This window comes from Aquarana catesbeiana, linkage group LG06 (assembly GCF_042186555.1).
Source record: "Aquarana catesbeiana isolate 2022-GZ linkage group LG06, ASM4218655v1, whole genome shotgun sequence".
NCBI lineage: Eukaryota > Metazoa > Chordata > Amphibia > Anura > Ranidae > Aquarana > Aquarana catesbeiana.
The window spans coordinates 252527499-252551646 of NC_133329.1; the positions used below are offsets into that span (position 1 = coordinate 252527499).

The following is a 24148-nucleotide window of genomic DNA, read 5'->3' on the forward strand; positions in this document are numbered from 1 at the left end:
GCTGTATCTCAGTACTTTAGAGGTTGGCTTTTCAGTTCCTTTTGTACCACCTCACTGCAACCTTAATGATTGTACTGTAACACCAAAGTATCCAGTCTAACTGCAGTATAAATCACAGCAAGTTTTCAAGACACTGAGCCCCTTCTTGTTGCTTACTAGAGCGCCTTTGAAAAGCATGTAAGGTTTAGGACTTTAAATATACCTCTATAATCACTATACTACTATTACTAGAGCGCCATTCGTTGTAAACCACTGCAGCAAATCTAAGTCATCAGGGATCAAAGTCATTAGGGTAGCAATGTTAGCACCACCAGGGCTGGAGCATTTTTTTTTACAGATAATGCACACAAAAAAAACAAAAAAACAAAAACAAAAGACAGGTTGGCCAGTTTTTTTGTTTTTTTTACTTAGACTGCAATTATTTCCTTCCACCATTGTTGCAACTTTCGGAAATATTAGATCAACACAATATAACCCAAGAAGCTACATGCCCCCCCCCCCCCCCCAAAAAAAAAAAGACTAGCCCAGTTCATAGCAGGGGGAGAAGTCACCGTTTACCCACTGGTCCCAAAAATGCAACAAGACGACACAGCACTATATTCATACCATCATTAATCATATGCAATATATACCACTTCCTCCCCCTTCCAAAAAGGTAGAAGGTAGGCTTAATTCTTAAAATGTACAACTTTTGATAAAGTTGGGTGAACCTGCATAATTTGTTTCACAGCAATAGCATTTATATGCATATCATGACATATCAAGGTCCTTTTTCATAATGTTTTCACATTTTCAGTTCCAAAAATTACAGTAGCCCTTGAATTACAGGACTGTCTGTTCATTAAAATGTTCAGCGTTCAGGTTTAAAAAAAAATGCTTAAAATATTACAAAAGTAATAAAACTAGTGAAGCAGAACACTTGTTTCACTGTCCGAGGGATCAAAGCTATTTAGATAGTCCTCAGCATGTTCATTTTCCTGAGGAACGAAGTCCATCTGTTGGGAGTTGTGTGATTCTTGGTCTTGCATAAAAAGCTGCTCCTCCAGGAAGGCGCTTCCAAGTCCATACTGTTCTTCATGTGTACTGGTCTCTTCTAAGGAAACATGATTGGAGCCCAAGATAAACTGTGCAAACCTGCCAAACAGAAACACATACACATTTTTAGGAAGTATTCTGCAACATTTGAGGAAACAAAACATGGAAGCGTTACCTCCCGCAACTTTTATTTCGCCTGTGATACTTTCTATCTTGTATAGACGGCATGAGTAGACTTTTGTGAAAATTGATCCAACCTTTAATCCCTCCTTAGTAGAGTACAGCACATATATACAGTTGTGCTCAAAAGTTTGCATACCCTGGCAGAAATTGTGAAATTTTGACATCGATATTAAAAATATGACCGATCATGCCAAAAAAAACAGTCTTTTATTTAAGGATTGAGATCATATTAAGCCATTTATTATCACATAGTTGTTTGGCTCATTCTTGAATCATAATGAAAACATAAAAACACCCAAATGGCCCTGATCAAAAGATCCTGGAATGTTTGGCCTTGGTACAGACACAGATACACACAGGTTAAAATGGCAATTAAAGATTTCCCACATCTGTGGCTTTTTAAATTGCAATTAGTGTCTGTATAAATAGTTAATTAGTTTGTTAGCTCTCATGTGGATGCAATCAGCAGGTTAGATATTGAGCCATGGAGAGCAGAAAAAATGGATTTTTAATACAGCTTACCTGTAAAATCCTTTTCTTGAAGTACATCACGGGACACAGAGCAGCATAATAATGACTAATTGGGTTATACGCTACCTTTAGGTGATTGGACACTGGCAAGCAATAGTAAGACGGTTCCTCCCATATAACCCCTCCTATACCGGAAGTACCTCAGTTTTGTAGCAAGCAATGACGATCCCAGAAAAGATTGGAGGGACCTGTGTCCCGCGATGTACTTCAAGAAAAGGATTTTACAGGTAAGCTGTATTAAAAATCCATTTTTCTTTATCGTACATCACGGGACACCGAGCAGCATAATAATGACTAATTGGGATGTCCTAAAGCAATGCACCTGAGGGGGGGGGACACCATATCCCTAAGCCCAACGGGCCAGAGACTTACAAAGCTGCCTGCAACACGCTGTGGCCAAAAACAGTCTCCTTCTGAGATCTGACATCCACCTGGTAAAACCTGGTGAACGTATGAACTGAAGACCAAGCGGCCGCTTTGCAAACCTGAGCCATAGACACCTGCTGGCCTACTGCCCATGATGCACTAACCCCTCTAGTGGAGTGTGCTTTTAAACCTGAAGGCGGAGCCTTGCGTTTTAATCCATACGCCTGGATAATAGTCTGACGGATCCACCTGGATATAGTTGAACTTGTTGCCGGCTGTCCTCTTTTAGGACCTTCCGGCAGGACAAAAAAAAACAGTCAGTTTTCCGAAAAGAAGCCGACATCTTTAAATAAACCTTGATCGCCCTCACCACATCGAGCGAGTGAAGTGACCTTTCCTCCCTGGTTTTAGGGTTTGGAAAAAAGGAAGGTAGAATGATGTCCTGATTCAAATGAAATTTGGAAACTACCTTAGGTAAAAAATTTGGACGAGGACGCATGACCACTCTGTCCCGATGAAGAATCAAAAAAGGTTCTTTGCAAGAAAGGGCGGCTAATTCCGATACCCTCCTAGCTGAAGTTATAGCCACCAAAAAAAACAGTTTCCTAGTTAATAGGACAAACAGGATATGCCCAATAGGTTCAAATGGTTGACACTGTAAAGCCGACAGGACCATATTTAGATCCCAGGGACACAAAGGTGACTTAACCGGCGGCCTTAGGTGTGCTAACAAAGGTACGTACCAAATGGGATGCAATTGGTCTTTGGAAAAAAAACGATAAGGCCGAAATCTGTCCTTTAACTGTCCCTAAAGCCAGCTTCAAGTCTACCCCTACTTGAAGAAAGGCCAGGACTCTTCCAATCGTATATCTACGAGGATTCCATTTCCTTTCTTCACACCAAGAAATGTATGACTTCCAGACTCTGTAATAGATAGCTCTAGAAACTGACGTTCTAGCATTTATCAGAGTAGACAAGACTGAACCCATGACACCACGGTCTTTTAGTATTCTGGTCTCAATAGCCATGCCATCAAATTTAGCAACCGTAAAGAAGGATGGAATATGGGTCCCTGAGACAACAGATCCGGACGGCACGGAAGGACCAATGCCAACTGCCCCCACTTCACAATCTCAGAGTACCAGGATCTTCGAGGCCACGCTGGGGCCACTAGGATCACCGGCTTTCGTTCTTCCTGTATCCTGCGTAGTAAGTGCGGCAGAATTTGGATCGGAGGGAAAGCATATATCAGAGAATACTGGTTCCAAGGAACTACTAATGCGTCTATGCCGACAGCAAGCAGATCCTTGGTCCTGGATACAAACTTGTCCAGTTTGGCATTGAATCTGGATGCCAGCAGATCCACATCTGGGGTCCCCCAGTGTTGACAGATCTGTAGAAACACTTCGGGATGTAGGGACCATTCCCCTGGCAACAATTTCTGGTGACTTAAGAAGTCTGCCTGCCATTTGTCCACCCCCGGAATAAATACTGCCGAGAGAAACGGCACATGCTTCTCTGCCCAAGTCAATATGTAGTTTATCTCTCTTTGGGCTGCCCGACTCCTGGTACCTCCCTCGCGGTTGATATATGCCACCACTGTGGAGTTGTCGGACTGGACCCGAACACAGGGAGACCCCGTAACCTGGATGCCCAGAAACACAGAGCTAGACGAGCTGCACAAATTTCCAATAGATTGATGGGCAAAGTCCTTTCTGCCTGGGACCATACTCCCAGAACCGAAGCCTCCTCCAGTACTGCTCCCCAACCCAGGCGACTGGCGTCTGTAGTTACTACCCTCCAGACTGCTGGTGGAAAGGATTTCCCTTTTCTCAAATTGCTGGTTTTTAACCACCAAGAGAGGCTCCATTGTACCTGTGGGGATAGAACCATAGGATGATCTAAGATTCGAGCAGACCTGTCCCAGGCTCCCAGAATGCTGCTCTGGAACACCCTGGAGTGGAACTGTGCATATGGAATTGCATTGAAGGAGGACACCATTTTGCCCAGCAACCTCATGCACATCCGAATGGAAGGTCTTGGTTCCTTCTTTACCTTCTGGACAAGTTCCACTATGGAAGCGACCTTTAAGGGGGGTAAAAACACCCTCTCTTGTGCGGTATTCAAGACCAGACCCAGATACACCAAGGTCTGGGTTGGACAAAGGGATGATTTGTTCACATTTAGAATCCACCCCAGGCGTTGCAAAATCCGCACTGTTTTTGACATGTTTTGGATCAGGATAATGCAAGAGCAATTCCTCAAGACAAGATCGTCCAGATAACCTACCACAGAGATCTTCTGGGACCTTAGGAACGCCAATACTGGGGCCAGAATCTTTGTGAAAACCCTCGGGCCGTGGCTAGACCGAACGGCAGTGCCACAAATTGAAAATGACGGCCCTCCACTGCGAAACGCAGAACCTTTGACGTGGACCGAATATTGGTACATGAAGATATGCGTCCCTGATGTCTATGGACGCCAAATAATCTGACAGATTTTATTACTGAATGAACCGATTCCATACGGAAGGATCGGACGTTTACAAAAAGGTTGAGAGCCTCGAGATCCAAAATGGGCCTTAGCTCCCCATTTGGTTTCGGCACGGTAAAAAGGTTTGAGTAAAACCCCTTGAATCTTTCTTCGTGCGGAACCTTGATGATTACCCCTGTTTCACCAGATGCTGTAAGGCTAGGAATAGGCATTTCTTTCTTTCTGGATCTGACGGGACCCTTGAGTACAGAAAACTGTTTGGAGGGATTTCCCGGAACTCTATTCTGTACCCCCGTGTTATGGTGGAAATAACCCATCTGTCTTGGACCAGATCTTCCCAAGCCTCCAGAAACAGCCGAAGCCTGCCCCTCACCCGTGAGAGCAGGGGCGTCCCTTCATAAGGTTGACTTGGAGTTGGACTTGGCTGACTTTTGGTTCCAGGGCTTCCTCTGACCCTGAGGTTTTTTAAACCCTGACGGCTGAGGCTGTCGATGCCGCTTGAGGGAAGAGGCACTAGGACTTGGAGCATTGGGAATCTTATAAGAAGGTTGCTTACTTCTCCTCTTAGAAGGGAGGAGAGCACTTTTTCCTCCAGAGATCTTTTGGATATACTTATCCAGATCTTCGCCAAACAAGCGTTCTCCATGAAAGGGAAAAGCTGCAAGTAGCCTCTTGCATGGCGTCTCCAGTTCTTTAGCCACAGGACCCTGCGCATATGTACGGACAGTAACGCCAAACGAGACATCTGTTGAATTGAGTCTTTCAATGCATCTACTGCAAAACATAAGGCATGAGGAATCTCCGACAACTCCTCGGAAGGTTCCTCCTGACAAGGCAGGTCTTTTAATAACCTTTTAACACAGTCCTTTAGGGATTGACAAATCCCAATGGCTGCAACTGCTGGTTGAACTGCTGCACCAGCCACTGCAAAGGAGGCTTTAAACAAGGATTCTAGCTTTTTATTGGCCGGATCCTTAAATACCTGGGCATTGTCCACTGGACAGGTTAAATTCTTATTCACTGAAGAAATGGCGGCGTCCACCAAAGGTGTACCCCATCTCTTCCTGAACTTTTCCTCCATAGGATATAAAACAAAATCTTTTTGAAGGCAAGAATATCCTGTCAGGATGATCCCAGTCTGCATAGATCACCTGCTCCAATAATTGATGCAGGGGAAACACCTGAGAACCTTGCTGAGGTCGCAAAGATCCCAAAGTAGAGCAGGAAAGTCCCGACTCCTGAACCGAGGTAACTTAAACCCAGCTCGTACCATCTCAGACAGAGATTGGATAAACAATTTCTGGGACTGGGAGGTTGGAATTGGTTTTTCTGAACCTGAGTCCTCAGCTGAGGATTCATCAGCCTCTCCTTCTTCCTGGTCTTTCATGGCCACCTCCTCCAAATCCTCTGCCCACTCTGGATCCAGATCACCTGGACCTATTTGGCTATAAGAGTCCTGGTGCTCTAGTGATTCTCCACTTGGCCCTGGCTCAGGAGAGGGAGATCTATTACGTTTCTTCCCTCCCTGTGTTACAGTAGCAATCGTGCCAGCTATCTTGCCTTCAAAGCCTGCTAATGCCGATGCTAAATCATCTTTGGTAACATAAGCCGAGGCAGGAATATTGGTGGTGGCCACTATGCCTGACAAATGCAATGGCTGAGCCAGGCCAGATGCCGCAGGTCTTTCAGGGGAGACTGAGGCTGCATCAGCATGGGGCTGGTCTCCCGTTTTTAAGGAAGGTTCCCTTACCCCTGTGCTTGCCCTGCTCCCTGCACCACGTTTTCTGTAAGACATTGCTTACATACGTGGAAAAAAGTACTACCCACAAGCTGAGACCAGTGTAAACTTATTGCAACTGTGTCCAAAAACCTTCAGACTCACGTGCCCCAGTATTGCTCTGCATTATCCCAGCACAAGCCAGGAGCACCTGCTCCCTATAAAGCCTGCCCAGGACTGATCGCATAGCACGCCGCACAGCGTTCTGCCGTGCCCAGACACACGCCGCGCATCCGTGATGCGCACCGCAACGGCGCAGCGCACCCCTACGGCGTGCCTGCGCACAATGGTAGAGCGCGCGCGGTGCCCCGTGCACACGGCGCATGCGCACAGCTGTGCGCGTGCCATAAAAGCGCGCCATACCTGGCGCTCTGTAATCCTTAGACACAGTAAAAAAAAAAAGGCCACACCAGAAACAGAGGGAACATAGCTACATACACATAGAAATTCCCAAGGGAGTACTCACCATTCCCAGGCTGCAGGACCTGTTCATCAGGTCCAATCTTCCCCCATCACGGCGGGTAGCACCTCAGAGGACCTTCAAGGACCGGGTCCCCCATTTTTCTTTGGGGCCACACCCTTGGACCTGTAAAGCACCCTTCTGGTTTACCTTGCGCAATTTATGACCAGGAATACCAATTTAACAAGGGTCCAGTGCCATAGGCACATTACAAGCAAAACCTCGCTCTTGATACCGAGGCTCGGGTACCATCCACTTTAGCTTTCTTATGCAATCCAAAAGGATCCGATTATACATCCTCACTGGGACATTATTTGAAGAATTGAAGAGCTTCAACAGCAATGACATCACCTTCAAGACACTGGCGAAAAAACTGAGGTACTCCCGGTATAGGAGGGGTTATATGGGAGGAACCGTCTTACTATTGGTTGCCAGTGTCCAATCACCTAAAGGTAGCGTATAACCCAATTAGTCATTATTATGCTGCTCTGTGTCCCGTGATGTACGATAAAGAAATAACTGTCAAAAGACTTGTGTAACAAGGTAATGGAACTTTATAAAGATTGAAATGTATATAAAAAAAAAAATATCCAAAGCCTTGAACATGTCAGTCAGTACTGTTAAATAACTTAAGGGGAATTCTGCCCGCCTTTTAAAAATTTAAAGTCAGCAGCTACACATACTGTAGCTGCTGACTTTTAACATTAGGATACTTACCTGTCCTGGAGTGCAACGATGTCGGCACCGCAGCTGACGTTTCCATCGGCTGATCGGGTGCTGCCGCTGCTATTGAGGGTAAGGGAACACGGTCGCGTTCCTACTGCGCATGTGCGCTCTCTCAATGGCCCGGCAGAAAGGGAGGGAGGAGGAGGGGGACCAAGCTGCTGACGTAGTTCGCTAAGGCCTGGTCTCCCGGAAGTGGGGACAGGGTACCTGTAAAAAACAAAACAAAAAAAAAACAGGTATCCGTTCCCCCTCGAAAGGTGCCAAATGTGGCACCGGGGGGGGATCAGATAAGTGGAAGTTCCACTTTTGGGTGCAACTCCGCTTTGAGAAGTGGAAAATTCAGGGATCTCGATACCAAGCCAAGGTCAGGTAGACCAAGAAAGAATGCAGCCACAACTGCCAGAAGAATTGTTCAGGATACAAAAAAAAACCCTCAAATAACCTCAGGAGAAATACATGCTGCTCTGGAAAATGACAGTTGTGGTTGCTTTTAAGGAGCACAATACAATGATACTTGAACAAAAACGAGCTGCATGGTTGAGTTGCCAGAAAGAGATCTTTATTGCAGCAATGCCAAAAAAAAAAAGCCCGGTGTGAGCTGTGTCATAGACTTCTATGGAAACTTTGTAGATGCTCTGAAGCTCGAAAAAAGTGACATGGGGTATCATTTTTTAAGTCAAGGGAAGCAAAGCAAACAAAGTGTAAACAGGACTGTAAGCTAACCATTTCATTTAGCGACGGGGCTTTGATTGGCATTCAGAGCACTTTAATCACTTGCCAATCGCAATACGTATATATACACGTTGTGGTTTGCTGGGGTTATAGCTGAAGCCATCAGCCATATAACCTCATTTTATTTTTCTAGTTGTTGGCTGGCTTTCTCATGAAAGTGATCAGAATGGCTCATTAGCCGCTGGATCGCTTTCCAAAGCGGTGGGAGGGGACAGTATAAAAAAAAAGATTAAAGCGCCCCCATCCCTCCGCTCGCGCGCAGAATGCATACACAAGTCACGCACGCATATGTAAACGGTATTCACACCACACATGTGAGGTATAGACACGAACATTAGCGAGAACAATAATTCTAGCACTAGACCTCTCTTTAACCCTATACAGATAATGGAGATTTTTAAGTACCATAGTTTGTCACCATTCCACGAGCATGTGCCATTTTAAAGTGTGACATGTTAGGTATCTAGTTACTCAGCAAAACAACTTTCATATATTACAAAAAATGGGGTATAAATTGGGATAAATATATTGGGGTGATATAAAAAATTGCAACGTTTGACATTTTATTCCCTAGGTTCTCTGCTAAAAAAATATATATATATAATGTTTAGGAGTTATAATGATATTTCTAGCAAAAAATACTGATTTAAACAAAAAATGCCAGAAAAGGCCTGGTCTTCAAGTGGTTAAAAAACCATGTCCAATGCCACATTTTGAAGTAAGTATAAACAAGCCCTAAGAGTCCATTTCACATCATGATGCATCAGGATAATGCATGCACCACAAGGTGCAATACAGGTGTTGTTCTGAAACTCTGTTTTAAAAAAAAGGCAAATGTGTTTTTTTTCTCATTTTAGAAATACAGCAGAAAATCTTGCCCTACCAGGCTATGCCAACCACTTGCATATTTACCGTCGGGGCGACGAAAGTCTAGAAACCACAAGCCAAGAGTTGAAGTCAGGACTGTTGCAAAAATCACGGAGTTCCTCTAAAGCCTTTGCAGTCTCTGTATCGGCTTGTTCCCTGTATTCCTCTTCTGTGAGCAATTTCACAACAGGCTTCTTATGTATTATTAGTCTATCAGAGGAAACAAAAATAAATGTTGAAGACACCTTAAAACGGTTTTAAACACCAAAACAAAAATGTAATATATTGCAGCTTACCAGATTTTAGATGTGGTAGCTGCATTAGTTTTCTTTCTCTGCTTTATTTTCACCGTTTGATCAGGGCACTAACACACTCCCTGTTTAAGAAAGTTTGTTCATTCGTTTTTCTAATCATTAGTGGGTCAAATCAATGATCGTTTTTGACAGCAATGAGGAGAAACTTCGAAGAAGCAGGATGAAACATTTTTCCTCGAACAAAGGAATTTCTAACAGTGTATGGTCTTTGGTAAATTGTATTCACTTCAAAATCAAATGGTAAAAGCAAACGTGTTCTGAGAATTTCTGTACAAAATTTCCTAACAATTTTGATTTGAAATTCTACCCATCTATGGTTGGCTTTTGGCTAGCAGATTTACAGTAGACGGACTTGTCCAACACATTTTAGCCAAACTCCAGTTATGACTTTTTAAGCAATTAGTTTTTTCCCTTTTGGGTTAAAGTTTTTGGATAAATGAATGAAAGTAGACTATTGTAAGCACCCTGGTCAGGAGAATAATCAAATAATGTGAGGAACGGGAGGGCCAAGCTACGCTGTGTGTGCCTTAGATGCACACAGCCTGGCTTAGGAGCACGCCTGCACATGCGCCCCCTAGCAAGTGGCTTGCTATGGGGGCACAAGGAGAAGAGGAGGAGCAGAGAACACCAGTGGGGGACCCCAGAAAAAGAGGTACAATATTTTTGTGCAGAGCAGGTAAGTACAACATACTTTAGTATTGCTTAATGAACACATAAGGAATACCAGGAGAGGGTTCAAGGGCCATAACGTGTCAAAGCATTAAGCTATGTACCATAATACGGATCCAACAGGAACCCTCTTCATGGGTATTAACAAATACGGTCTGCACTGGAGGGGTAGCTACATAAAGAGGGAAATATCATGTCTAGAAACTAGATTGATCTATGAGCCGAGGACATTTATTCCCTATGGCCATACATTGAGTGGGATGTCAACGGTTTTATCAATAACAGTTGATATGTCCCATTCTGCAGACTACATGTATTTCAATTCTTTCATAGTCTCGGAGGGCAACATTCCTTTCTTCTGCTTTTTTCACATCTCTTAAGTTGATGCTCTTTACAGATCTTGTTTGACAAATAAATTGACCTGGTGTGACTTTACTTTCTGGCTCTCTGGCTAACTTTTTAACTTATTTTAGTGTTCATATATCTTCCAGCCCTCTGGCTATTTTTGCCGATTAGATTTTTTCCCCATATATTTAATATTTTCTATACTTTCCAATTTTTATGCATAATGGGAGTTTCCATATGTGCTTTTCTTTTTAATACATGTATTGATTACCAGTTCTGACCGTATATACATCTGACTCTCAAACACAAGCTGCATGATGAACATTGTGTCGTAGGTCTTCTGATGCCTTTTGATCCTTTTTTGAGGTCTTGATATTGTATGCATCATTCATGTGTGTATTTATATTGATGGGTCTTTAGTTGTCATTTTTCTCTTTCTCCTTTTTATATTTGGTCCCTTAGGGCCGGTTCACAACAGAATCCTACAGGACAGTGATCTGCGTTCCTGTGTGATTGTTGTGCATTCCCCTGCATTCTGATTTGGCAGCCAATTCACTTGAATGAGCTGCAAATTACACCAGAGCATACAAAAAAGTAGTGCATGTACTAATTTTGAAAAAACGCACCACACCAAATTGAATGGTACTGCCATGTGTTTGGGGTGTGGTTAACCACTTCATCACAGGGCACTTTTACCTTCTTCCTGCCCAGGCAAAATTTCAGATTTCAGAGCCGTCACACTTTAAATGACAATTGTGCAGTCATACTACACTGTATCCATATGAAATTTGTATAATTTTTTCACATAAATAGAACTTTCTTTTGGTGGTATTTAATCACCACTGTTTTTTTATGCTTTGCTAAATGAAAAAAAGACCGAAAATAAAAAAAAAACAAAGAAAAAAAACACGCGTTTTTCATTTTGCAAATAAATAATCTTTGATCAGAAATTTAGGTCAAAATGTAGTCTGCTACATTTTCTCTGTGAAAATAACCCAAATCAGTGTTTATTATTTAGTCTGTAGAAAAGTTAGAGAGTCCACAAACTATGATACATACCAAATGACCACTTTTTGGGAAGTAGACAGTCCAAGGTATTTAGTAAGAAGCATGGCGAGTTTTTTGTAGTTTCCTGTAATTTTCTGTCAATGTTTTGGAAAATAAGGAAATCATTTTTTTTTAATAATTTTTTTTACATATGGTCACCAGTACAGTGTTATCATTGGTGTGGCGGTGGTAATCAGGGACGCATGGTGCAATACCGGTCACAGACGTTTACTGATCACTACACCAGTATCATGTGATCGCTGTGACCAATCACAGCAAATCACATGACAATTGTAAACAATGGGTGGCTTCCTTTCATGCCATCCACTGAACACAATTGTGTTGCTAGCTATGATTGGCCCTGTCTAGGACCAATCACAGTCCATCTATACCATGTAATTGGTTTCTGCCAATTACAGCTAATTACAACAAAAGACACTGAATAAATCAGTTTCATTCAGTAAAAATGGTTGCTTATACCAATTTAAAAAAATAGAAAGAAAACTACATTTTTTTTCCTAACATACTGTCAACAGTCAGTGTCCCTGATCTCCGCCACACCAGTTATATGATAAGACTGTACTGCACTGGTGACAGAATGTTAAAAAAAAAAAAAAAAGTGATTTTTTTCCCCAAAAATTGTGACAAAAAAAATTACAACTTCATTGTTTACAGTTGCCATGTGATCTGCTGTGATTGGTCACAGCGATCACATGATACTGGCAGCGGGCCGGTGTAGTGATCAGTCCAGTGGACACAGCCGGTGACAGATTGCGCCAATGCGCGCCCCCCCCAGGAGGTGCGTTCTGGGAGGACATCATATGACGTCCACTCAGAACAATGTAAGTCTCACCCGGCCGACCTTTTGCTATAAGGTGTTAGCAATGTATTGGTAGCAGATTGCCAAGGCAGTGAATTTTAAAAGTGGTGTGGGAAACATGTATGGAACGCGCCTTTCCAGCACTGCGTTCTGGTGTGAACCGCCCTTCTATTCTAGTGAGGTTTATAAGTAGTGCTTTTGACTACAAAATTTCCATTGGGGGTTGTATTTCTAATTTATTATTTGTAGATATTATTGGCAATGATTTCAAACAACAACAGATATTTACACCTAAAATCTTTTTGAACCACTAGATGGAGTTGTCCTTCACTTGGCATTACCACTAATTCTCCACTGGACGACCTCTGGAAGATCTCTGCGGGATTAAGCTGCCTCCTGTCCTGGTCTTTGTAAATGTCCTACTAGACACACCTGTCTAGTAATGCTTTCTATATATTTGATCATATTCACACAGTGCACAAATTTATTTAATATTCCAAAAAGGGATTAGTGTGGCTAATTTATGTTGTATAGTAGTAAATGGTTTGTTTCAACCCTCTAAGACACTTTTGCTGGACATTTTTTTCTTATTTTTAAAGGAAGTTGAAAAATAATAAACATACTGACAGGATCTCCAGGTGAAAATAAATGAAAAAAGCCTAAAAAAAGAAAACTAATGCAGCCACTTTTGTTCACACAGGTCTCAGCTTGTAGAAGATCAGTATGAACAGCAAGCTTTACAGAGCATTTCTAACGTTTTTGGCAATCTTTGCTGAAGCCCTTAGGGTTCATTTACTCCTGCTTTGCTCTCTGAAGAGCGATCCATGTTTGTCAAGACCATGCCTTCTCACTGCCAGTTTTAACCCCCCGAATGCCAGACAGTGGTGTGTGGTGCGTGGTTGCAGAGTGGCCCCATTCACTTGAATGGACCATGCTTGGAGGGAGGTATTGGCCATCAAGCGCAACAGGGAATATCATTCCTGTCATAGCAGCAAAGCATCATGGCTGCGACTAGCGTACACCCCCAGCCGCTGCAGCAAAAGAGAACAGTTGAGGGGTGGTAAAAACATGGATCAACCACTGGGTTTTATCTACCCCCCCCCCCCAATTACAAGTGTAAACAAGTCCTTAAAGCACCATTTATCTCTAGTTGGAGAGGAATGTTAAAACACAGACTTTAATACGATTGAGAATTCCTACGGTTTTAGTATTTTTTTGAAGACTGAAGATCCTCTTCAATATAAATTCTAAGGGGAGTACTGTTCCTCCATAATCGGTAAAAACAGTTTTACTTTCTCAAACAAAGATAACTTCTGGTGCAGATACCTAGCTGTAAGGATACTATATACATGGTATATAAAAGTACCAACCTTTTCACATAATGAAGTACTTTAAAGGAATAGTAAAGACCCTTACAAGAAGCAAGACCAGCTATGAGTGTAAAGGCAATCTCAGAGACAGCAAGACCAAAGTAAATCAAGAAGCAGGCTATTATCTGCAGCGTCCAGGTGAATAAGGCGATACTCCGTTCACTGCTCAAGGGCCCATGTCTATAGCAGGATACAAAGCTCAGAAACCCAACTGTTATTAAATATCCTAGGAAAAACAGATGAAAACAACATTGTTCATAAAATTGTAAAAATAAGAATTATGCCATTACTACGTATACAGTTAGTAAAGATCTGATACAATGACAAGAGTCACTGTCAGTTGTACTTGCTGTGCCATTGCCATCTGTTTCTGTATGAATTTACTAAAAATATTCAACAGAATCTGCATAGAACCTTTTTTGATACCTTCACTGTGGATTCAGAAACTTGTTTTGGGGTAATTCATGGTACAGCAACACATAAGTATATGTGGATTGGGTTGTATTGTCATTTGTTCTGAATGCACCTAAACAGCAGACAATCGTTTTTTTATTCCAGTACAGTACAGAGAACGTATTTTAAATGGTTTTACACTATGTGGAGATCTCTTTACGCTTATGATGATTAACCAACCGTAGAGAAGTTCACCCTGTCTGAAGTGGAATTGGATCAGTGACCTGCCATACAGCAATAGGTTTGGGAGAGTTTATTCTCCCGATGCTCATTTGACTCAGTGTTGACAGCACAAGAGTCCATATAATCTGGTAAGTACATGTAAACCTTCTCATCATTGGCGGCTTACACACCTGGGTGCCTCTTTTTGGATTGGCTTGGTTCCCTCCTATCAAAACTGAAGTTCAACACATCTATGATATTCATCTCTAAAGATTTATTTTCTGATGTCACTTATGGACTCTTTTTTTATCTTAATTCACATTCACTGATCAGTGTGGATATTCATATGATTGTATGATATATTATTCTTTTATACACACACAATTTTTCAATATTGTAATTCTGATATAAGTCACTTAATATCACTACATGTAACAAGGCACTTTCTAACTTTTTCTGCAATTGCACAATTTTTTGTCAAATCGTGGTACCTGCAGCTGTTCAGTTCTTAATAGCACAGTATATTATTAGAGATTGACTTCTATCAGTGTCTGGCCAAGCACTGGTTAAAGCTTGTAGGAGGAGTTGTCATTCTCTGACTGTCCTTTGAGGATGCATGACCCCTGACCCTCTGTCTGGACAGTGCCGATTGGCCCTGTGCTGATCACATGCACAAAAAAAATAAAAAATAAAAATAAAAACCCCTTTCTAGCATTACACACCAAACTGAGCATGTGTAGAGATGGATCGGGGACAGTGGAAGAAGGGGAGGATTAGCGAAAACAGGATCAAACAGCCTTTTTACACAATGCAGAGGATTAACCCCTCAGGTTCCACAATGAGTATAACAAGCATGCTTTCCTGCATATACAGTCAGGTCCATAAATATTTGGACATTGACACAATTCTAATCTTTTTGGCTCTATACACCACCACAACAGATTTTAAATGAAACGAACAAGATGTGCTTTAACTGCAGACATTCAGCTTTAATTTGAGGGTATTTACATCCAAATCAGGTGAACGGTGTAGGAATTACTACAGTTTGTATATGTGCCTCCCACTTTTTAAGGGACCAAAAGTAATGGGACAATTGGCTGCTCAACTGTCCCATGGCCAGGTGTGTGTTATTCCCTCATTATCCCATTTACAAGGAGCAGATAAAAGGTCCAGAGTTCATTTCAAGTGTGCTATTTGCATTTGGAATCTGTTGCTGTCAACTCTCAATACAGTGGGGATCGAAAGTTTGGGCACCCCAGGTAAAAATGTGTATTAATGTGCATAACGAAGCCAAGGAAAGATGGAAAAATCTCCAAATGGCATCAAATTACAGATTAGACATTCTTATATGTCAAAAAAAGTTAGATTTTATTTCCATCATTTACACTTTCAAAATTACAGAAAACAAAATAATGGCGTCTGCAAAAGTTTGGGCACCCTGCAGAGTTAATATCTTGTACTGCCCCCTTTGGCAAGTATCACAGCTTGTAAACACTTTTTGTAGCCAGCCAAGAGTCTTTCAATTCTTGTTTGAGGTATCTTTGCCCATTCTTCCTTACAAAAGTCTTCCAGTTCTTTGAGATTTCTGGGCTGTCTGTCACGCACTGCTCTTTTAAGGTCTATCCATAGATTTTCAATAACGTTGAGGTCAGGAGATTGTGAAGGCCATGGCAAAACCTTCAGTTTACGCCTCTTGATGTAATCCCCCGTGGATTTTGAGGTGTGTTTAGGATCATTATCCATTTGTAGAAGCTATCCTCTCTTTAACTTCAGCTTTTTCACAGATGGCATCAAGTTACCATCCAAAATTTGCTGAAATTTTATTGAATCCATTTTTCCTTCTACTCGTGAAATGTTCCCTGTGCCACTGGCTGCAATACAACCCCAAAGCATGATTGATTCACCCCCATGCTTAACAGTTGGACAGAGGTTCTTTTCATTAAATTCTGTGCCCTTTCTTCACCAAACGTACCTTTGCTCATTCCGGCCAAAAAGTTCTATTTTAACCTCATCGGTCCACAGAACTTGTTTCCAAAATGCCTCAGGCTTGTCTATATGTTCATTTGTAAAATTCAACCGCTGATTTTTGTGGTGAGGACGTAGAAGAGGTTTTCTTCTGATGACTCTTCCATGAAGGCCATATTTGTACAAGTATCTTTTTATAGTGGAATAGTGTACCACAACTCCAGTGTCTGCCAGATCTTTCTGGAGGGATTGTGCAGTCAAACGTGGGTTTTGAATTGCTTTTCTCACAATCCTGCAAGCTGTTCTGTCTGATATTTTTCTTGGTCTTCCAGATCTTGCTTTAACGTCCACTGTTCCTGATGACTGCCATTTCTTAATTACATTCCGAACAGAGGATATTGACATCTGAAAACGCTTTGCTATCTTATAGCCTTCTCCAGCTTTGTGAGCATCAACTATTTTCAGTTTCAGTTTTCTAGACAACTGCTTAGAAGAACCCATGGTGCCGATTGTTGGGGCAAGGTCAGAGGAGTCTGGCCATTTAAAACCTTTGAGACTGACATCACCTGGTCTTCCCAGATGATGATTGAGAACAATCCATGACACTGGCAGGTCTCAGCTTTGCAAAGGGAGCAGTGCATGCGATAAATTCTGCAGGGTGCCCAAACTTTTGCAGACGCCATTTTTTTTGTTTTCTGTAATTTTGAAAGTGTAAACAATGGAAATAAATCTAACTTTTCTGACATATTATAAGAATGTCTAATCTGTAATTTGATGCCATTTGGAGATTTTTCCATCTTTCCTTGGCTTCGTTATGCACATTAATACACATTTTTACCTGGGGTGCCCAAACTTTCGATCCCCACTGTATGAGATCCAAAGAGCTGTCACTATCAGTGAAGCAAGCCATCATTAGGCTGAAAAAACAAAAAAAACCCATCAGAGATAGCAAAAACATTAGGTGTGGCTAAATCAACTGTTTGGAACATCCTAAAAAAGAAAGAACGCACCGGCGAGCTCAGCAACACCAAAAGACCCGGAGGACCACGGAAAACAGCTGTGGTGGATGACCGAAGAATTCTTTCCCTGGTGAAGAAAACACCCTTCACAACAGTTGGCCAGATTAAGAACACTCTCCAGGAGGTAGGTGTATGTCTGTCAAAGTCAACAATCAAGAGAAAACTTCACCAGAGTGAATACAGAGGGTTCACCACAAGATGTAAACCATTGGTGAGCCTCAAAAACAGGAAGGTCAGATTAGAGTGGAGAAAGGAAAGGAACTGCTCATGAACCAATGCATACCACCTCATCAATGAAGCATGGTGGTGGTAGTGTCATGGCGTGGGCATGTATGGCTGCCAATGGAACTGGTTCTCTTGTATTTATTGATGATGTGACTGCTGACAAAAGCAGCAGAATGAATTCTGAAGTGTTTCGGGCAATATTATCTGCTCATATTCAACAAAATGCTTCAGAACTCATTGGACGTTGCTTCAAAATGCAGATGGACAATGACCCCAAGCATACTGCGAAAGCAACCAAAGTTTTTTAAGGGAAAGAAGTGGAATGTTATGCAATGGCCAAATCAATCACCTGACCTGAATCCGATTGAGCATGCATTTCACTTGCTGAAGACAAAACTGAATGGAAAATGCCCCAAGAACAAGCAGGAACTGAAGACAGTTGCAGTAGAGGCCTGGCAGAGCATCACCAGGGATGAAACCCAGTGTCTGGTAATGTCTATGCGTTCCAGACTTCAGGCTGTAATTGACTGCAAAGGATTTGCAGCCAAGTATTAAAAAGTGAAAGTTTGATGGATGATTGTTAATCTGTCCCATTACTTTTGGTCCCTTAAAAAAAGCGGGAGGCACATATACAAACTGTTGTAATTCCTACACCGTTCACCTGATTTGGATGTAAATACCCTCAAATTAAAGCTGAAAGTCTGCAGTTAAAGTCTTGTCTTCACATCTTGTTGGTTTCATTTCAATTAGGGCTGAAACAACTAATCGATTAATTGACAACTAATCGATTATGAAATTAATCGATTACTATTTTCATAATCGATTAATCGGGCAGTAACACAATGGGGCTACAAAAAACTAAAATGAGCCCTTTATAGTACAAAAAGAGCAACTAATCACTACTGTAAGTAATACTTTCACAGTTCTACAGTAAAAAAAGAACCCCTTACAGTAGTGATTATCTGCTTTTTTTGTACTATAAAAGGGCTAATTTTATTTTTTTAACCTCATTATGTTACTAAACTAAAATGACCTGCATCACATCTATGTGTTTTTTTGGTGTTTTTTGCAGAAACGCACTACAGTTCATTTATATGTTTTCCTATGGGACACGTTCACATCTATGCTTTGTTCAGCTGCTGTGTATTTGGAAAGGGTCAGAGACTTTTTTTTTTTTAATGCAAAACGGTGCTTTTTTGGTTCAATATACTTCAAATGGAGAAGCTGCAGAAATGCATGTAATGCGTTTTTGCAGCAATTTGTGTTTTTTAATCTGCCCAACAACAAATTGGCCCAAAAAAAAAAAGCAAAAGCGTAAATCGCAACAAAATCACGTGCGCAAAAATCAAAATGCACAGCAAAAAGCACTGCAGAAACACATAATAAGCAAACTGCATAGGTGTGTACCGAGCCTTATGCTGGCCACACGAATCAATTTTCAGATGAGAATATTCATACAAAAAATCTTTGTACATTCGCTGAATGAAAGAATGTTGTTTGAAATTTTCACTTGTTTTTAACATTCTGTTTTTAAAATGAATGTAATTTCTGAACGAAAACCACATACACTGTCTGAAAATTCCTTTCACCAAGAAGTTTCCTATTATTTCCAAATTTTCCTGTCACTGTGGTTGAAAATGAACGTCGGTTTGACCCCACTAACGTTTAGAAAATCGAATGAACGTTCTTAAAATGACATTTTTTTTGAAGGAAGACATTGTTTGTTTTTTAAATAAAAAAAAATTGATCTGAGCCTGATGATATTTACCAGATTCACCCTCTAATAGTATATACAGTATATCTCTCCTCTAATAGTATATACAGTATATCTCTCCTCTAATAGTATATACAGTATATCTCCTCTAATAGTGTATACAGTATAGCTCTCCTCTAATAGTATATACAGTATCTCTACTCCAATAGTATATACAGTATATGTGCTCTAATAGTATATACAGTATATACCTTCTCATGGTATATACAGTATATCTATTCTGTCTGTTATTCTCAGAGTGGATTAGAGATTTTGCTCCCTAATCATGTAGTTGGTTATTTATATTTACCACTGCATATAGATATTTAAGAATAAATTGCCTTTTTAAAAAAAAACTTTTCATATTAACAAATTATACACCACACCTTTAAAAGGTTATTAACCGATTAATCGAAACAATAGTCGGCCAACTAACCGATTATGAAAATAATCGTTAGTTGCAGCCCTAAAATCCATTGTGGTGGTGTATAGAGCCAAAAAGATTAGAATTGTGTCGATGTCCCAATATTTATGGACCAGACTGTACACACTGATTTTACTGTTGTGAGTTTAATAACACTTTAACCTGAAAATCTATAACACCAGCTCGGCCATTACCCTGCTCAAGATGAGTCAGAGAAAAATGACCACATTACAAAGTCTTCCAATGGTTTTAATATTTGTTTCCATGCTCAGAAGTACAGATTTCATATATTCTAGCTTTCTTGCTCGTTTTAGCAACAAATATTGTTGTCCGTATAATAGAAGCAATCTTACCCAGTACATAATGCTTGTTGTCTGGCCATATCCAATTAAAGTTTTCTTTGAGGAAGTGCACAGAATATGCAGTTAAAAAGAGACATGTGCCCGCCAAAAGCCAAAATGTGCTGTGCTGCAATTACAGCATGAAGAGCGATTAGTACAGTTTATAGCCTTTCATTTATTTATTATCACAAATGACTTAGAGAAATGGCAAGAGACACAGATATGAATCGATTGCTGGTCTTTAGAGAGTGATCCACTTTACAAAGAACAGACACACACGTCATGACAGGTTGGAAATAAACAGAATTTAGGCCTGTGTCCATGCCATCAGTCTGGGAGGCTTCTGAGATCGTTCACAATTCATTGACAAGTGCATTTGAACTGCATCGAGGTTTGCATTTTCATAGACTTGTGTATGATGTGAACAAAAACCCTTCCACGGCCCTTAACATGATACATGCTTATGTGCTGCAAACATTCGGTTTTCATCACACTTTTCTGTATTTACAAGACTCAGAGCACAGACATGTTACCTTTATAAGCGAGATTCTGTACCTCAGCCATACCACTGATTTAACAAACAAACCAAAAAACAAAAGTCATGCATTTATAAAGCAAAGACATGTGCTGAGAGGACGACAGTGCTCTTCCTACAGATTCTGTACCTCTATGTGCAGCCGCAGAACCCCCTCAGTCTTAGTATTCAGCAGCTGGCTCCAGCCCTCCTCTGGTCCTCCTCCAGACCCTGCACTTTCTGCTTCCCAGCTCTAACCCCAGCTTCTTCCTGGCAGCAGCACAAGGTAAGTGTGGTGGGGGGGGGGGGGGGGGGTGTGTGCACCGTGATGTAAGGGAGGGTGGGGTGCTCTTGACACCTAGTCTTACAGATACAACCGGCCCTTTAAAAGACAAGCATAATGCTGTCGCGGCCCGCAATTAAACTGAGTTTAACGCCCCTGGTGTAGAACTTGTCATCTAACCTGTCAATCATGACCAGCTCTTTTCCAGTCACAGAGATCTCTCTGCTGCAGTAAACAGAAGACAAAACGCCATGAGCCATCTTAGGTTCTACACTGTGCCCCACATTTGATGAATACACCATAAAATGCATAGCCCTAGGGAGAATAATGGGCAGCGGATAGTCATATCCACTCTCTGCTATAAAACAATCACCTAATGTAGTTGTGTTTGATTGATCTTTACTAGGTATCCCATAACCTGGGGGGAAAAAAAATACATCAATCAGCCCTAACAATATGACCACTGATAGCTTAAGTGAATTACATTGATTATCTTTTTACAATGTCATCTGAAAGTGGATAGGCTATAATTAGGCAGCAAGTGAACATGTTGTCCCTAAAGTTGATGTGTTGACAGCAAAAAAGTGGGCAAGTGCAAGGATTTGCCCAACTTTCACTTGGGCCAAATTGTAATGTCACAGCAGCTCTAAAACTACAGCTCTTATGGGATGTTCTCAGCCTGCTGTGGTCAGAACCTACCAATAATCCAAAGAAGGAAAACCGGTGACAGGGTCATGGCCAGCCAGGGCTCATTGATGCACGTGGGGAGCGAAGGCTGGCCACGTAGCCCATTCCAACAAAAGAGCTACTGTAGCTCAAATTGCTAAAAAAGATTAAAGTATAACTCAAGGCAGAACTTTTTTTAGCATTGGATAGAGTGGGGAGGGATTAGAGCACCCGTCAGTTTTTAATTGCTGTCTGTGCCCCTGTTAGAGAGATTCGCCCTCTCTATTTGTCCTGTTTACCATTATCATTGAAAGTAAAAGAAAATCCCAAATTTTGGGTTGTCCCCAGAAAAGTAATAGAGGGGAACTCTTCCAACAGGGACACTAGTTCTTTATTTACAGGGATTTCCTCTGACTTCCTGTTTGGTTATGGGACAGGAAGTGAAGGGAAATCTCCACAATCGGACCAAAATTAATCTGACAGAGGTTATAACCCTCCCTTGCGCTATCCAAAATGAAAAAAAAAAAAAAAGTTTTGTCTATAGTTCTGCTTTAATGCTAGTTTCAATAGAAAGGTGTAAGAATGCACAGTGCATAACAGTTGTGTATGGGGCTGCATGTCCACAGACAAAAGCGCCCACAATGAGCATGTGGGCATCAGAACCATGAAAGAACATGGTCTGAGGGACAGGACAAGTTTGAGGTGTTGAGTTGACTTCCAAATTCTCCAGATTTCAATCCAAACAAGTGTCTGTGCGATGTTCTGGAAAAACAAGTCTGATCTATGAAGCCTCCACCTTGTAACTTACATGACATAAATGATCTGCTACTGACAGCTTGGTGCCAGATACCACAGCATACCTTGAAAGGTCTAGTGAAGTCCATGCCTTGACAGGTTATGGAGGGTGGTCATAATGTGATGAATAAATGTAGGGTTATACCGCGCTAGATCATATACAAAACATATACAGCAGCAACAAAGACTATAAGATATCTCCACAGAGCACAGAATTGTATAAAAATAGGTTGCACTTAAATAAATAACATGAGTGATCACAAAAGTGCAAATGAGGTACAAATATCAAAAGGAAAATATATACATATAGCTGTATACAAAAACTCCTCAGAGAAGGAGGTAAAATAAGGTAGTGGAACTTATTAATGACCACCTCTGGCTGACTCTCCCCATCACTAGCTCTTCTGGGTATCCAGGATGACGAACAGAGGCCTCAATGTACTAAATTGTTGATTGGGTATCTTTTATTTTATGCAAAGAGGGAATTGTTTTGAGGTGGAATGCCCCTACCCCTCCCTCTGTGGGTTCTTGGGAAAAATCAATAAATGCTGTTTTACCACTATATAAACTGACTTATATTAACAGGAACTGCCCCAAGAAGTTCAGTAAGGTATGGCAGCCATGGACAGCCTAGGAGGGATTTCTTCTCTGTAGGAGGACCTCGGCACTGGGGTGACTGCTATGCCTTGCTATTGCCCTAGTTAAAGATGGTTGCGATGCAAAATCCTCCTTGGGGGTCTTTCCTGTTCACTATGGACCGTTGCTTCTCAGATGTGTGCTTTGTCAACTGTTCGCCTGTACTTTGTCTTTTGCTTTAGTCCATTCTGGAAAAATGTACCATGTCTTTGATTGTATGCTCAATAAAAGGAACATTTTTTTACAAAACAGAAAGAAAAAAATAAAAAAAAATAAAAAGAGGAGGTAAAATAAAGATAAAAATAAAAATATAAATTGAGTCCACATAGAAAAAGATTCCACAGCGTGAAAGGGAATAGTTTCAATGGAGTGAAGTGTTCCAGGTTACTTCCACCGCTACCAAGGAGATAGGGGTTTCTTGAATAAGGAGGATGTTGGCTCAAACTTGTCTTGCATACACACGGTCACACAAATGTTTTTGGAAATTCCGAACGTAAGAACGTGGAGACGTAAAAGACATACGGCAAGCCGAGAAAAAGGAAGTTCAATAGCCAGTGCGGCTCTTCTGCTTGATTCCGAGCATGCGTGAGCTTTGTGCAAGGGACTTGTGTACGCACGATTGGACTTTCCGACAACAAGTGAAATTGGCGGAAAATTTGAGAACCTGCTCTCAAACATTTGTGGCCAGAAATTCCGACAGCAAATGTTCGATGGAGCATACACACGGTCGAACTTTCTGACAACAAGCTCACATCGAACATTTCCTGTCGGAAAGTCCGACCGTGTGTACGCGGCATTACCGGAACTGGTGGACCCCCTAAAGAGCAAGACCCTCTGCAGGGTCTGAAGATCATCCTTGTCCCGGGAGCTCTCAGGCAACCGCTGGAGGTCCTCCACAGTGTCCAGCTTAGAGCTAGGATAGCCCGTCTGAGGGACGCACAGGGCTGTCTGTGCGGCACCAATCGTTCCCAAGCTCTAACCAAAAACCGTGGAGGACCTCCAGTTGTTGCCTGAGAGCTCTCGTGACAAGGAGGACAAGGAGGACCTTCAGACGTCTAAATCTGCTGGCGCATACAACCTTGCTCTTTAGCAATATTTTACATAAACGGACTACCAAAACAAACTGGAAGACAATTAAAGTAGAAACAACCCCTCACCTCATAAAATGTGCTACACA

At 41.5% G+C, this 24148-nt stretch overlaps 1 protein-coding gene across 1 annotated transcript in view; it reads right to left on the bottom strand.

Annotated features, from left to right (window-relative positions):
- Nucleotides 1–476: 476 nt before the first annotated feature.
- NEMP2 (nuclear envelope integral membrane protein 2) overlaps nt 477–24148 on the bottom strand; it is an 84869-nt gene continuing 61197 nt past the window's right edge. The window contains exons 6-9 of the mRNA XM_073633212.1: nt 20090–20204; nt 13736–13961; nt 9216–9380; nt 477–1134 (exon numbers count right to left, since the gene is read on the bottom strand). Coding sequence (XP_073489313.1) covers nt 903–1134; nt 9216–9380; nt 13736–13961; nt 20090–20204 — 738 coding nt within the window. The 3' untranslated portion in view covers nt 477–902. The remainder of the gene's footprint in view (nt 1135–9215; nt 9381–13735; nt 13962–20089; nt 20205–24148) is intronic.